The sequence below is a fragment of the Anarhichas minor genome, unplaced genomic scaffold, assembly GCF_050575085.1.
Source record: "Anarhichas minor isolate MPS153535 unplaced genomic scaffold, ASM5057508v1 ptg000030l, whole genome shotgun sequence".
Taxonomy (NCBI): domain Eukaryota; kingdom Metazoa; phylum Chordata; class Actinopteri; order Perciformes; family Anarhichadidae; genus Anarhichas; species Anarhichas minor.
In genome coordinates this window covers 685,277-702,603 of record NW_027466476.1, presented here as the reverse complement: position 1 = coordinate 702,603, position 17,327 = coordinate 685,277, and the positions used below count along the sequence as shown (strand labels likewise).

Genomic DNA, 17,327 nt, shown 5'->3' with positions numbered 1-17,327 from the left:
TGGTGGAAAGGCCAGCCAGCAACAACAGGCACCGCCAGAGATTCTCTTATAAAGTCTCCCAGACAGCGGTTTGGATAGTGATGGATTTAGGGCTCTCATTAGTGGTTGTAGAAGTCACCATGACGACGGATCCAAATAAGCTGCCATGCTCCCTCCTGTACATTTTGCCCGACTACCTGTCTCCCCGGAATAATGAGCATTGACGCTCAGAGCTCACCTGTCCTGTCCGGAGTCCGTCAAGACGGCTCATTATGAGGGAGAAACTGTAAAATATCAAGAAATATAGTGGATTGAATTTAATATGAGCAATAATGTCGTAATAACAAGTGTTGTAACACGTTGTTTTGTCACAGTGTCCAGAAAAGACTTTTTCTAAATATGAATATATACAACAGTTTAAGTCTTTACACGTACTATCAGGATATCCACATGTTGCTGCTGTCGTACAGCAGGCCAACAATACATCTCAGAAGGATTGGTGGGATTCTCCATTAACCAATCGGTCGAGGCTCCCTTGTCGGAAGTGCTGGGTTGTTAAATAGAAGTAGCTTTCTGCGGGAAGCCGTTTCTATTGTTTCACCAAAAACCCTACATGAATTATAAATCGACGGTTTCCAGTTTTGTCTGCAAAGTGTTTTCAGGAAACTTCTTTTCAGAAAAGCTTATGTATTATGGAGTTATCGAACATTCAGATCCAGTGAACCTGGAAGTGAAACTAAATATAACTGAGCTGAAGCCAAGTAAGACCTCAACATGCAGACTGACGTGCTCATCGCGTCATTAGTCACCTTAACTAGTGAGGCGTCAAACCAGGGGGCTGATGTCTGATTTCCAGTTAAAGTGCAGTGTCACTGTGTAATGTATTGCGTGCTGAGATTGCAGGTAGTCTGACACAGCAGCCCTGGTCCATGCATCATAGTGATGTATGAACCCGGGGGCAAGGTTGACTAGTCAGAAACAAAAGGGGGGGGGCTCAGTGACGAGGTGCATCTGGTTCCACATAAGTGTTTTGTCTTCTCCGATGTTCCCTTTGTCTTAAAAGGAACCTTTTTGTGCCTGCGTGAGGGAACCAGAGCTAATTGAAATGGACAGCTCTCACAGCCAATTGAAGGACCTGTTGCTTTTACATAATTATCTCAGTTTGAAGAGATGCAAGTATGGATATCCTGTAAGTGAATACAAATAATCTGCCTTTAAAGACAGAGTCAGCAATGGCAGCTAAACATTGGAAACATTTGAAAAAAATTGTCAAACTACTTTTTAGCCCTTTATGGTCACTATCTGTTACCATAAAGCCCGAAGGTTAGTGCATGACGTTGTTATGTACATGTGGTAGCTCACCTTATGATGGTATTATACTGTATACTTCACCCTACTGTAGCTTTTACTGAGTGAGAGCACTGATTGACACTTATTTCCGTAGTAATTAAACACGTTCTCTTTGAGTTCATTTGTTTACTTTATAGGTTGCACAGTATATGTTTATCTATATTCAGGATAGACATTTACCATCTATTGTTTCTTCTTGTGGTGCTTGGAGGCTGGTTTTTCTCTAGCTGAGCCCTCACAGTACACAGACCTCTGAGGGAGGATTTCCCTCTTCCTCATCCTCATTGCTTGATGGGAGTAAGGAGGAGATATCCCTCACTGGTCTGGTATTCAACACACAAGAGCCATTTAGGAGCTTTTTTGATACAACCACATAACATGCTGGCATTGTCGTTAGTCTCTCTCCAGGCTGCACAAACCATTTCACCATTTGTTGCCAGGAGAACCAGCCAACGCATGAAATGGTTTTAATATTATGACAAGATAAGAAAAATAAGCTTTGGATATGGGTGAATGACGTAGATTAATGTATTTCAGTTGTTTTAACAAGGAACAGCTTGTACAGCAGAAGCATTTACCCTGATGTGGTTTTCAAGTCTAATCCTACCTTTGTTCGTCTACATCTGCCTCTGATGATATTGTATTGGATTTAAACTGCAGGAAGAGGAACATCAAAAGGAGTGAATAAGAAGGTGCAGGAGTGATGACCACATGTCTTTTCTGGTTTATTGTTCCAGCCAAGCAAATTCTACCCGTCAAATAATCTTGCTTTGAACTTCACTCTTACTTATTCTATGTTGTAAAGACCCTGTTGTGTCCCCATGGCCCTGACCTCGACCTAGCTGTCATTTGTGAGGAGCCAACGGGACGTTTTGCAGCTTTAAAGGGGACCTCAGATAAAAACGCACTGCCCTCTCTGTCTTTATCGCTAGTTCCCTCTAGCTGAGGTACAACAAGGTGAATCTTTTCCATCGCCTGAGGCATGATCGCCTCACTTCCAATCTTGCAAAACCTCTGTGTATGTGAGAGACTGTTCATGAATATGCATCCTCAAAGTATGCATCAAGAAATGCCTTTCCAGCAGTCAGAGGATACAATCTCAAAGTTGTCCACTTTGATGGTAGGGGTCAGAGATGCACCGACACCACTATTTTTCAGACCAAGTACAGGTACTTGCATATACTTAATAATACTATTACAGTTCTAACACTGACTTTGAAAACATGTTTTATTTTCATCAGATGTTCCTTACTTTCTGAATGTAACAATTGTATATGTTAATATACAACATGATGCTATTGGCTGCTACTGTAACTGTCCCGGACAGGTGAACTGGGGAATGGCTGTTTTTCGCAAAAACTCTGCAGCTGGTGATAAAGGATGGATTTAACCTGTTGGCAGCTCGGCGGCTTATTAAACTCAACTAACAAGAAGTTAACGTCAAGTTGCCATAAAGTGGTATACGAGTCGGTAAGAGTACATGAGTACAATGTACCAATGTTGAAGGTACAGTGCTCGTACCCTAACTAGCTGGAGCAACAAAGCATATGTACCATTTCAGGTCCGTTCCTGTATCTTGATTTCTTAATGCGTATACTGGGAAGCTCTCAACTGTTGTGGGTGTATCCTATGGTTAATTCTTTATCACAAGCTGCTGTCTCCCATCCTCTGTTCAGATACATTTACCGTAGTCACGGTATTCCAATCCCTGATGTGAAGGAAGCTCCTCACAATACATTTCTGCAGACTTAATATTTAACACAATTTTGTAAATGGTTAAATGAAGTCTAAATGTAATTTCTGTATAACTACTGGTTGCACTAGCTATAATGGATTATGTGCAGCGCTATCCTGATTCCTAGTCCTTACACATTGCTACTAGAGTGTGCTGGCTCTTGTTTGAAAGGACTAATATTAGTGTGGAGACCGATGAATCTACAGCGAGCCTAATTATGTTGTCTGCCGCACAACAGTTCCTTAAGAAAGCAGCGAGAGAGCCGGAGCCTGACGCCACAGTTGGCATGTCGTCTCGTTTTATTTCAAGTCCCCTTCATTGCTTTCTCTCACATGCTATCCAGTGTTCTGCTTTATTTTTTGTTTCTGCTCAGTGCAAGCGATCTTACTGTTACTGTATCTCAAGCGTTGCAACTGCAGCAAGATCACGTTGCACATTAACGAAGGTTCATTTTGGGTTAACGTCAGCGGAGGACAGCGAAGTAAACTATCGGCGTAAAGCAGCAAGAGGCAGAGGCATGCACGTGTGTGGCTGTGTGCCATTTTAATGAGACAGGCTCTCAGTCCATCTGCCAGCATCTCATGACAGAGTTTCTTGTCTTTGCAGCCTTTTACAGCCAATACATCCTCTTCAGCAGATTGCATTCTGGGTAATGGGAAAACCCCAGAGCTGCAACCATCAGTCAGTCCTGACACTACGCATAGGCCAGCAGCTCCCACACTACGTGCACACAGTGCCCACAATGTGAGCATGAGGCTGCTCCAGGTCTGCAGCTCAAGCATGACTCGGGGGGGTTTTATGGGCGGCTCGACTACATTTTTCTCCTCTCCTGTTCTCACATCTCATCAGTGAGCCTCTTTCACGAAGGTGTTTTTAATAGCGGCCCTTTTGAGAGGCAATGTGTTGTAGGTCCTCCTTTATCAGTGAGGCAGTGAGCACCAAGAGGAAGGAAACATTCACAATGACCACTTCATTATCGGGTTAATAGGGAGGGTTAATATGCTTCCACATTTATTACTTGAGGTGGAATTCAGTTTCCTCTTAAGTGATAATCAGGGAAATGTTTTTCTTCCTTCATTCTCAGGGTCAGACCCTTTGTTTTTGGTCTTAGTGCGTATTTAAAAGGTTTATGTGGGATTTTGAGATCAGCCTAACTTTGCTCAATCACTGAATGTCTATGGGATCATACTGTAAGCAGCTTCTTGCAAATACAGATACTCAAAATATAGATAATCCCCAAAGCTGTTTAATACTTATCCTAGAAATAGATGTTTTTCTTATTCACAGAATTATAACAGTTTTATGATTTTCTTTTAGGGCAGACTTGATATTGCAGGAAGAGCTCAGGTACAGCTAACATTACAATGGTTCATTTATATTCAGAACATAATTCAGACTAAGTATAGTAGTAGTCGTAATGTTATAAATTACACCTGTGCATTTCATGTTAAGAAATTTCAAAATGTCTGCAGTGAAAAAAATCTATTTGGAACTTTTATCATCGAGGCTTCATGCATGAAGAGTAAATGTGTTGTGTTTAATATTGTCCATGTTTTCAGCCAGCAAACTGACTTGTGGAGGTGTTTTGCTCTGCTCTGAAGGTTAATGATATAGTTCATAAAGGTTTAATGATTTTTTTGATTTTTGCGGAGGTGGTACTTTTATTCAGGAAAGGCACCACACTTCCTGTGTAATTTGCTTCAGGAAACCCTCTTATTTGATATATGTATTACTGGCAAAGTTAGCAAGTACAGTGTAAATAATGAGATGTTGTTTGACCAGAAGTATTGCACTACATCTGAGCAGTCGGAGACATTGGATAAACTGAATCTTCTGTAATTCTTTTGTGGCAGTCGATATCTCCTCAAAGAATCAATACATTTTCTCATGTTTTGAAATGGCACGATATCATACTGACATTATTGATGGCTTTCTGATGCTAGCAGCATGCGGTTTGTCATCCATATTCATTGTATTTAGTTTTAGTAAGTCTCAGCACCACAATGCTTTACTCCAGTTCACATTATACTTTAAATATTCCACCAATAACAAATTAGGCTTGCGTTTGTATCTAATGCTGGGTTGGATTGATTTTGCTTACAGCTAACCATGCTATATTTTACTCCGTGCATATTGATGCTTTTGAGATGTGTTTTATTATTGGAGGAATTTTACAGGAACAAACACACAACCGAGGGAATGTTTTACTGCAGTGCTCTACTCTAACACCCAAAGCCGTGAGTTTCTTTCTTGGAGTACGATACTTATTTTTAGCACATATCACACTGTCCTCTGTAGAAATGTAATTACCTGCTCATATATTATCAGTTAATAATTCAGGACCGTTTGTCTGGCCTGTACTGACACAGGAAGCTATTGATCATGAATGTCTAATGAGTGGCTACAGATTCATGATTAAAATGAGGAAGCTGAATAATGACTTGCTCCACACAGTTGACGGAAAAGAGCTTTTTATTTTAGAAATGTACAGCTAATCACGAGCCTGTGTAATCATTATCGTCTCTCCTCCTGCAGTCACTAACAGCACCTTTCATAAGCTTATTAAAAGGCTTCGACTAAGATAGCTGTAAGTGGTGTAGAGTTTGAACATGACCTTATCTTCATTATATCATTTTAACTGCAGCAGAAGCATCTTCTCCCCAGCATCCATACTGTCTGCTCCCCCCCCCCCCCCCCCCCCCCCCCCCTCACTCCTTTTGTTTCTCCAGAATTCTTTTATACAAGGGGCGAGACCTCATGTCTGACATTACTGTCTTCTGCTGCCTCTCAAAACAACAAACTAGCCAGGTGTGTGTTTCTTTGTGTGACTGAAAGTGCCAATGACCCAGTGCATCGATCCTTTGGACTTGTGTGCTTATATCTGAGCAAGATGGTGATTTTGTAATGAAAAGTGAGAGAGGAAGTGGTGGCTGCTTACTGCCAGAACAGCACTTAAAATGAAAGCATTGGACTTTGATGAACTTTTCTGTAAGCTCAGCCTGCCCCTATAATGATAAGATCCTATTATGTTATACTATACAGTACTACAATATTTGCCTGGTGCCCGTCATTTAACAATTTCAAGTGGTATCTGATTTCGTCACATTTACAGTCATGTTACCTAATCTGTCTATTCGATTTTCTCTCCATACCAAAAACAACAAGCTGAGGCAGCCGTATAATTGTGCCACTAGTCACTCCATCATTTTTGCCATGTCAATGTCGAGAATCTTATTTTGATTTTACCACGAGGCAAATCGTGCTTCCTGAAGAGTGGGCAGGCTGTCGGATGATAGATAAGAATGTGTCAATGCCAAAACTTTCACTAAGTTTCTATGACAGAAAAGAATTCAATTAAGTTAGTGGGATGAGACCAAGTAATGTAATTTCTTTTGACTGCTGGAGGGGATTGAAAGAGAGAGTATGATGAGACGGGGAGAGAAAGGAAGTTATTAAGGAGGAAAGTAGAGAGCAGCAAAATAAGTTTGCAACAAAGTGCGAGATGTATCTCCAACAGAAAGTGTTTTGAAGATCAAACCAAATTTGGCAAATATGTCACTATTGGTTTGTATCAATAAATCTACTGCAGACCAAAGCAAAACAGAAAATAAGCACAAAGATGAATGGCTTTACTCACGTCCCTTGAGAGTGAGTGGGTACACACTGCCTCCCATTGGTAAATGCTGGGATGTGAATGGGACAGAAGTGTCTGCACTCGCTTCTGTAATGCATGGTTGTGTATTGCTACAATTAGCAATGTGGGAATGCACAGATTTTTTGGAAAGTATAAAGCCAAGAATATTGCAATCGGTGCATCTCTACTAGCTACTCTTCCGCTTATATTGTGTCATCATGGGTGTCTATCATGATGTCGTTGCTGTTACTTTTGTTTGTCAAGTCGTTGTGCAAAATCAAAACATAAGTTCAGGTGCCCGGTTCATAAAGCGAGCTAAGAAAAGGGGGGCTTAAAAGTCCAAAACCTGACTTGAATGAACCGAACAAAGCAGGCGGGGCTAAAGTGGTTCCATAAGGGTCAGTTCAAGTTCCCCTGTCATACCGATTCAGGTCAGGTTTAAGTCGTCAACATACTTGTGTGTGCACACTGCTCCTGAGCAGCAGTCCACTTCAGATGATGTGGAGCACTGTGATGGGCTTACAGAAATCCAATCAAATGAGTTTGTGCATTTGGGTGAAGTCGGATGACAGTAATCATAGCTGTCCTTTGGAATGTCCGGGGGGATCTGAGCAGGTTAAAATGTAATATACGTTGTTGCAACACAAACCAGGCTGAACGGGCCATGACAAGAAAGGGAGATGCACACAGCCAAACAAATTAAGGCAACACAAGAGACAAACATAAACCAACAGTAGCATGTGAAGTCAGTAATTTCAGCAGTGTAGGTGAGTGCGTGTGTGTGTTGAAAGTGTGTATGTAATGTTGTATAGCGTAGAAACAAACCATAATCTCAACCAAAAACCAAATGGGTGTCTCTGGAAGGAGAGAGGGACCAACTGGGACTCGAGAGGGTTTTTAACAGAGTGCACTGGCACACAGGGCCCAGGTGTTGCTGATGAGCTCAGGTGTTTCCACTCTACTAATGACCCTCTGCCACGCCCACCTCCAACACCTGCAGGGAAAGCAGCCACACAAACAGCAACAGGCAGACAGGATCATTACACAACCTAATTATATCTCGTATAACAATAGATATGCAAATATGCACGTAGGCTATGCAAGCACTTAAATCCAACAACTGGAGAGATGCAACTATGCCATAATCAAAAGCAAGTATTATAGTTAGACTATATACACTTGAGGTATTGCTTTACTTGAAGTATTTGGATTATCATTTTGTGTTTCTTAAATACAAATTAAAATGTTTGCTTGCTCGAATGCTGACAAATAGTGCGTTGGTGTTAATCCTTGTAATAAATGACCATCAAAGTGTGGAGTTAGCGGTGGCTGTTGTTCACGTTTGGATCACAGATTGTACTCGGATGTCTGGCGGGGTAGCCCGGCTCATTGGCAGCATTTTAATGGCCGCTGTCCAATAGGTGTTCAGTAGAGATATATACGTGTGGTAGAGTATGTTCTCAATGGCCCGTCAGGAGGACAGAGAGCGGCCAGCAAAAGCAAGTCACTCAGGGGCTTTTAGATCTGCCTGTGCGCCACACCCAAGCCAAAATTGCCTGCTGAGTGCGCCACTGGGTCCTCTCACAAACACATTTATTTCTCCTCCCAGCTGCTGTTATAGTGATGGCGTTCGGTTTAATGGCATCATAAAAGATTCATAGATTAACACCTTGATATGTACTCCGTATCTCTTTGTGTACTATGGTTTCTTGTCTGTCGCTCACTCGCACAGAAAGGAGGATCAAGAAGTTAACCATGTCCTTTATGTCAAAATTCTTTGAAATCCTGTTACAGATCCATGGTAACCTATGCCCTGCAACTAACCTGGTACCTCCTCCTGACCTTATCCCCGGTCATCAAAAGTGAGCTTGTGTGTATGTGATGTCTTCCATTTCACAGCCTTCTGCCTGCAAGCTGGACAAACATCCATCAAACCCACTCTCTTTAACCCCACATAGCTTAAGGCATTCTTCTCAACCATTATTAATTCTAATTGATCTTATAATGGCGATTGCTTATATATTGTCATACCTATCCACAAGCCCCTATGTGGCACATTCAATAACGTCTTTCCTTCATTACGGACTTAACACAACTGTGGGGGAAAGAGAGAAAGGAAGAAAAATATATATATAATGTCATACAGTATGACCTATATGGAGGTTGATTTCCAAGAAAGCATCACTGCATTCACTCCTCTGTGCTCTACCCACGCGCCCTCATATTGAGGCACCACCCACCCACAGAACCAGCCTTTTTTATTTCCTACTTCTCAGCCCGAGTATGTTTATGGCACCCTAAAGCTGGCACTGTGGCACGCTGAGCCAGTGATGTGTGTCTGGGGAATATCGACCCATCAGTGTGACACAGAAAGAGAGGCGGATAGACAGAGAAATAGGGTTGCTGTAGTTTTAGAGATAAGTGGCTCTGCTTCCATGATGGGAACATTTCACTTTAGATAGTTCATGAAGTATCGCGTCATGAACACAATGCAGCAATTGGTTAGAATATAATGATAGATTACTTCTTATTTATTTCATGCTTGTGTAATTTCGCATTATCTTTTGCACTTACTGACAGTTATGCTACATATTAATGCGTTCTCAGACATTTCTAGTTGGATCTTTTTTCACCTTTTTTTTTTTTTTTCTTATCCTGTCACCCGTGTCCTCTCACTGCAGCTCTCCTGCAGTGATATGTCATGGGTAACGCTATGTTAATAGGTCCGAATGTGTGTAGTGTGTTTCTAGTGTCGCTGCTGCTGTGCATGAGGGTGCTTAAATGTGACGAAGTGGACATCTTTTCCCAGCAGGCCGTCGTTAGTGCACATTTCCATCACTTGCTGGCAGCTGTGAATTATTTAGCATTGTTTACTCGCGTTTAAAGGTTCTCTAGCATATTCAGATTATTATTTTATTATTATTTTTGAATGTATTGTCCATTAAAATACTATCCACAGTATATTATATAATTTTCTAGAATATAAGCCCACCTCATCTCCAACGATCTGTTCGAGCCATTTCAATCCGGTTTCCGCTCACAGCACTGAAACAGCCCTCCTCAAAGTCACCAACGACCTCCTCCTCTCCTCAGACGCTGGTCACCTCAACATTCTCATCCTCCTCGCTGCAGCTTTTGACACCATCAACCACAACATTCTTCTCTCCCGCCTCGAATCCTCCCTCAACATCACCGGAACTGCTCTCTCCTGGATTAAATCATATCTCACAAACAGACAACAGTTCATCAGCATCAACCGCTGCACCTCCTCCACTGCTCCTCTGTCTCAAGGCGTCCCCCAGGGTTCGGTGCTTGGTCCTCTTCTGTTCATCCTCTACTTGCGCCCTCTTGGTAACATCATCCGTCAACATGGTCTTCACTTTCACTGCTACGCCGATGATGTCCAGCTCTACATCTCCACAAAGGCCATTACCACTGCTACTCACTCCACTCTCACCAGCTGCCTCACTGACATTAAATCATGGATGCAAACCAACTTCCTCAAACTGAACTGTGATAAATCTGACATGATCATCATCGGTCCCAAAATCCCTCACTAAAACCGGTCACAACTTCTGCCTCACCATCGACAACTCCACTCTGTCTCCCTTCCCACACATCTGCAACCTTGGAGTCATGTTCGACAGCAACCTCTCCTTTGAACACCACGTCAAACAAATCACCAGAACTGCCTTTTTCCACTTAAAAAACATAGCCCGTCTCCGCCCATCACTCTCCTCATCTGCTGCTGAAACTCTGATCCACGCCTTCATCACCTCCAGAATTGACTACTGTAACAGCATTCTTCACGAACCCGGCACATCATCCAAAATCCTAAATAAACTCCATTACAGAAACTCTGCTGCTCGCCTGCTCACCCACTCCCGCTCCCGTGACCACATCACCCCTGTTCTCCAGAACCTCCACTGGCTCCCCGTCCCACAACGGATCCAATACAAAATCCTTCTCCCCACTCATAAAGACCTCCACAATCAGGCCCCCTCCTACCTCACCGACCTGCTTCACCGCCACACTCCATCCCGTCGGCTCCGCTCCTCTGATGCCAACCTCCTGTCTCTTCCACCCAGGACCAAGCACCGGACATGGGGCGACAGAGCCTTCTCCATATCTGACCCCTCCCTCTGGAACTCTCTCCCCAAACACATCCGAGACTGCGCTGACCTTTCCATATTCAAATCTCAAATCAAAACTCACCTTTTCAAAACTGCTTTTAATGTGTGACCATTACTGTGTATTTTATGTTTTTAGTGTATTGCTTTTATATATGATGATTTTAATGTAAAGTGTCTTTGAGTACTATGAAAAGCGCTATATAAATAAAATGTATTATAATAACTACTGAAGTACCTGTAATGAGATGCGTAGAGCTAATGTAAAACAGTTCACTTGATTATCACAACCATATGTTTTTGTGTAATTCTCTTGTAATGACAAAATATTATGCAGCTTTTTTCTTTCTTCTTTATTCAAGTGCGTGGTCTTTCAATTTGAGGGCATGTGACTCATTTCACCTTCAGATTTTGGAATGCTTTACCTCAAAAACCTGACTCGAATAACTCCCGTTTGCCTTTAGATTAGCCTCGTCTCTGCTCAAACTGTTTGCTTGCACTCAGATATATTGTTGCTCGTGTGGATCTTACTGCTCTTCAGCTGCTTTCCTCACACTCGGGCTGCCTCTGTGTGCCTCGGGAAACATCTTGCTCTCAGGTTTCTCCTCTGCTTTGAGATTGTTTTGTGCAATAACCCTGTCAATAGACTGCCAGGTGTAATGTTGAATGAGGTGCATTAGCTTTACTTCTTAGAGCGTCCCTGTTCTCTTTAACCGGGTTCATCCACTTCCGCCCTCCAAGGCCTTATGATACGTACTTCCCTTGCTTTCTTTACCGTTAGTGTAACAGGTAGCTGCAAATGCCCATGAGAGTCGGTTTATGCCGGTTGTTGCCAGTCGGTGCAGAACCAGCCGTTTTATGAGGTTTATGACAGCAGCAGTGTACTGCTGCAAAGTCAACAGCGAGACCATGCTTTTGAATAAAGAAAAGCTCTATAAAATAACCCATGTCAGTCGTGCCATTAGCCTCTTCACTGGCTCTGATGAGAATCAGTGAAATCAGTTAGTCACATATTAGAACTTGTTCTCTTGCTAATGATAGAACCTGACTCCACCTTGATCTGATGAAACGCGTGTAAACACAGAGAGAGCACAGCCGTTTATCATCTAGTGTCCTCGCTGTCAGCCTCGTCTATGACGTAGCCTTGTTGTGGCTGACTGCAGAAAACATGGCAGATTATCATAAAAGGTAAACAATATAAATCAGGCTTATGTTTTTTGCCATACGGTATGTATTGTATCATGTACTGTACAGTGCATTTCATATGTTCACTTGCATTGCTGTTTTATCCAAGAGATCCTGGCAGAAATGATAAACCACAGAAGATTGTATATTAATAGGACTCCCTTATCTCCATTATGATTTGCTTGGCAATTGCTTTGGTAACAGTGGAACCCTCTGTTTCTGAATGCATGTTAATGTTTATATGTATTTGTATGTATATAAGCATATATGTGTATATTTTTATTTGGATATGAAATGCCTGTGATTAGTCCTGATCATGTCCCTTTTGGCCACTTCATCTACATCTGGGTGTGAACAGACTGAACCAGTAAACCTGATTATCTCCTGCAGAAACTCTAAACACAAACACTGCATTGTGAATACTCCCCCAGTCTCTCTAAGTCTGTGTTGTTGCTTTGATTTTCATACAGATAAACATTTGAACTCGTGTGTCTGATTGATCCTTTGCTTTCATTTAGTTTTTCTGTGTGTTCCCTGTCTTAGTTTTTCTTTCTGTCAAACAGATTGATTTTGAAATGTATGGACCTTGGGTAATAGGATGTTAGAGTAAAGCAGAAAGGGGATGGACAGGAGGATCGATGTCCATTTATCAGGGTAATAATATATAGATTTAGAATACATTTAGGGTACACATGCAAAATGAATATTTAATAATACAGTTTTTCAATATTTGTTGGTCCCTCCAAAATGATCTGGCACCGATAAATGAGTCAGTACCACCACCTAGTGGTCATCTAGAGGCACTGCAGGAGATGTCTACATCCAAGCTCCAGCTTTAATTACTGGTGATACACAATAGAGCACGAGTCATATGATAGGCCTGCTTTTCTCCGTAGGCCTTTAGAGCAGTGTGTACACTGTACACCCATCTCTGTCTAAAGATAATTTGAGAGATCAAAAGATGTACTTTCTCGTGAAAGTATATATGCATAAAATATGCAAACATATGTTTTGTCTACTTGGGGAAAAAATAAATTCTCATCAGGCATGGTTAATTAGAATTTGACCAATGAAGGGCTGAAGAAGGGTACCTGCTTACATTTGACCCTTCTCCTAACAGATAGTTAGGCAGCATATGCCGTCGTTTTGCTTGTACTATTCTTAATCCCGTATCTTAACAGTAGTTCTGTGTTTGCTGTCTTTTCCTGTAGGGACCAGCGACCCGTATGTGAAGTTTAAGATTGCAGGGAAGGAGGTGTTCAGGAGTAAGACCATTCATAAGAACCTCAACCCGCTGTGGGATGAGAGAGTAAGCCTTCTGGTGGACAACCTGAAGGACCCGCTATACGTCAAGGTACAGATAGGTCCTGGACTTCAAATGTGTTCCTGCTTTATTATAAATAATAGATCATTAAGTCACATCAACTCACTATGCAAGCTTCTTTTCTATGCCAGCAATGGTTATTCAATGTGACTCATAACATTTGTAATGTGGTCTATAGGGTCCTCTTTTGGCAGAACTTTATACTATATAATACTATACAACTGTATATTGTGTCTTTGTAGGTTTTTGACTATGACTTTGGACTTCAGGATGATTTCATGGGCTCAGCATACCTCGATCTGGAGTCACTGGAACATCAGAGGTCTTTTTGTCCTTTGTCTTCTTTTTTATTACTTAGCTTCCATTAGTTTCCCTAGTCGTGGGCATTTTCAGTAAAACTTATGTGTTAAGAGACAATGAATGAAGTTGAAATGATGGTGAAGTTAATAGTTAGGCAGTCTGTCCTTGCTGCTTAGTGTGGTCATTGTCTCCCTCTAGTGTCTGTTTTTGGTAACTCATCTCAAACTTCATGAAGCATAACAGGGCTATATTAAATTTACATTTTACATAGAATTCTAAGGAGTTTTTTTTTTTACCAATTTAATAACATTTATGTACTGGAGGGAAGAGAGTACGGTGGCTGAGAAGGGCTGAACAAATGCAGAGCCACAACGCAAATGAAAAAACGCTTTTGCATTTGTGTTGTGGCTTTCACATTTGCATTGCAGCTTTTACGTAGTGGCTTTCACATTTGCGAAATTAGTTCGACCCTTATCAGCAACCAGAACGGTGGCATGGGAGAACCAGAACTAGGACTGAGCAGACACTGGGCTTCTAAATGGAAAAGCAATACCGCTTTTGCCCACAGGAACCGCCACAATCAACACAAAATTCAAGTTCCTCGTAGTAATTTACCTCTTAGTGTAGTCTTTGTTTTCTCTGTAAACTTCATGTGTGCCATCTTCTTTGTGCCATTAATCACATTGGAGTAGGTGTCACAATTTTCAGGTGTTTTCAATTACTCTGTCTGATTACACCTCCTGTCAAGTGTGAGTTGGGTCAGCCATGCTGGTAATAGACATTTTTCACAGCAGACATTTAGACTTTAGAAGTTTTGTTAACAATTAACAATGCAAGCATCCCAGCACAGTAAGCCATAACTGTGTGACAGTGAGCCAGCATGCACAATACCAGGCCATGAAATCAAAGCATCTTAATAGAATTTAGCGATCTTTTATTTTACGGTTCACACCAGGGCTTTTTATACTGCGACATGTCGAACTGTAATGACTAAAATGATGACTTGAAAACACCTGTGTGGATGTAGCATGGGTGTGAGGAGAGGGCTCAATGGGTCAGCTTAATGCATTTTCATCAAAATCTAAATTGTGAGAAATGTTTTTGTCATATTTCTTTTTCACAAAATAATTTTTGCTCGTACTGTCCTGAAATGGTGTGCTCTTTTTAATAGTAGTCACCTGACATGCTATGGCCTTTACTAATTACATCCTTATGCATGATTCAAGATTGTTAGTTAGGTTGACCGCTTGTGGTCGTATCTCACTGAAGAAGAGCAGCCAGTATGTAAAGAGGAAGGAAGCAAAATGTCGCCACATCTGTTGAGTTACACTTGAAGTGATTTAAATGTGTATCCACTGGATGGTTAAGTTGTGCATGTAATGCATGCATTCATTTATGTACACATAAGCGAAATCCGTGAATGTGCAGTATTCATGGAAGCACTTGCAGTATACATTTGTATGTGGTTTACTGTGCTTCCCTGTAGGGCACTGGATGTGACGCTGGACCTGAAGGACCCACAGTATCCTGAACATAACCTGGGTAGCCTGGAACTGGCGGTCACTCTGTCACCAAAGGAGGGAGACGTGAGTGATGCTGTAAGAAAAATATTTGAACTTTAAATCGGATTACTCATTCGGCTCTCTCGCTCTCTTCCTGCACACACTACATTTCCTCCTCAGTCAGGGAAATAATACCTTCCTATCTTACTTGCCCCGCTGTGTGTAATCTCTGATGCATCACACCAAGATAAGGAATAATATGCCTGATATATACTGTAGCCAAAAGGAACTCCTGATGACATATGTTAAAAAACAACAACAAAGAAGTCAATTTAAGTCGTATGGTATTCATTCCTCCATACATCAGAGACAGTGATCAGAAGGCAGGCTGTGTTGAACTGGAATGTGCTGGCTTCATTCAGCATCACTTACTGGAAACTCTTCAACTCAGCAAATGCATAAGCATAAACACAAGTGTAATTAATATGTTCTGTGGAAAAGTTCTATGTTCAAAGAGCACTGGATTCTCTTTCCTAATTATGTCAGCCCGTGCCTCTACGGACGTGCTCAATGTTTCAGAGTTGCATTTATTTCTGTTCAATTATTTGTTTGGTTAATTGGACCCCTGCATGCTCGATCCGGAACAAGGCAGAGTCATGGGGGAAATATTTTATTCCTTTTGATCTGATGTCTTAATTCTGCTGCTTATTTAGTACTGTAGTTCAGAGAGTCCACATTTGACAGAACAAATAAATTCTATTTAGGTTAAGCATCATTTTAGATTTCTCCAACTGTGAAGAAAATGAGTACAAGGTTGCACTAGTACATTCTGGATGACTCTCTCTGTTGCCATCTACTGGTATTAAAAGGTAAGGGAAGAGGCAGAGCTTTAATCTACTTTAAATTCTTTATTGAGCAACTAATAGTATGGTGATTTAAGTAATCATGGAGCATCAACAGTGTTTCTGCATAGGACCTGTTCTGTGTTCTGAAGTTGGTCTGACATGAGGGAGTTGTTTCTTTGTGCCCATGTCAATAGTCTACTCGTGTAATGGTTCTTTTTGTATTTGAACCTTTTGCATTGATGATTATATTCAATCCAGATAAGCAGAAATACAAAATAATTTGAAGTATTTGCGGCAAGACCTTCAAAAAAATAGTCTGTAAATCCTACAAAACGGTATTTACTCTTTTAAGTACAACAATCCTGTCTTTTTTTGGGTCTAGTATTTAATTGCATTTGTGAAAGTATCAAGTATAAAAATGATGGTTATACTGTATTAGAGGCACAAACTGCAGCTACTTTTCACCTACATGTATACGTTTTATATGTGCGTGTGTGCATGTCTGCTTATGTAAATACTTCATAACACCATATGACAAGAGCGCTTCTTGTACACTCCTTGCTTACTCAACTTGGATGAATGACAGCTGCCGTTGTCTTTTTATATAACCCCCCCCCCCCCCCCCCCCCCCCCCCTTGCACCAGGCTGTGGCTAACATCTTCACATTGCCCATGCCCTTTAACCTCTGAGGGGGAGGCAATGGGGGGGGGGGGGGGGGGGGGCGCGCTCTGTAACAGCTTTGTCTCATTTACAGACCATGCTTTTGAGAAGGAACTGGAAACGATCTAGTAAGGTAAACTAAAACAGCATGTAACTTCCCCATCCACACAACTTCCGACTGTACTGTAACCCCACTACCGACCGCACTGCACCTCACCTGTCCTGCTACATGGCTGGAGTCTCCCTGGCCCTCACCCTTCCGCCCTTCTTTTCCTCCTTCCACAGTGGAATTAGCCGTTTTTCACTTCTTTAGTTCTCATTGTCACTAGCTTATTTTCCACAAGTTGCAATACACCACCTGCTATTTACATCACCCGAGGGGGTGCAAACAATTGTTTTGGAACGCATGTGCGATTTGGCCTAAAGGTGAATTGTATTTACATGTTTGAAGGCAAGACATAAGTCATATAAATATACACCAAGAGTGGAATTAATGCACTACAATTACTGCCATTGTTTAAAAAAAAACTAAAAACAGTTTTCACTGTTCACATATTTAATGTTAGAACAGTTATAATCTGGCTAAAACTGCAGACATTTACAGTGGAGTCATTGTGTGTGTTATCGGTCAATTAAAATAATCCGTTTTGAACTTTGTCCTTTTAAGCTGTTGTTGTGCAGTG

The 17,327-nt window shown here is 41.5% G+C and overlaps 1 protein-coding gene across 1 annotated transcript in view; it reads left to right on the top strand.

Annotated features, from left to right (window-relative positions):
• The window catches only part of mctp1a (multiple C2 domains, transmembrane 1a), a 117,686-nt gene that overhangs the window by 38,878 nt on the left and 61,481 nt on the right, over positions 1–17,327 (top strand). Inside the window, exons 3-6 of the mRNA XM_076104802.1 lie at positions 13,225–13,367; positions 13,580–13,659; positions 15,124–15,235; positions 16,739–16,777. Of these exons, the coding sequence (XP_075960917.1) occupies positions 13,225–13,367; positions 13,580–13,659; positions 15,124–15,235; positions 16,739–16,777 (374 nt within the window). The remainder of the gene's footprint in view (positions 1–13,224; positions 13,368–13,579; positions 13,660–15,123; positions 15,236–16,738; positions 16,778–17,327) is intronic.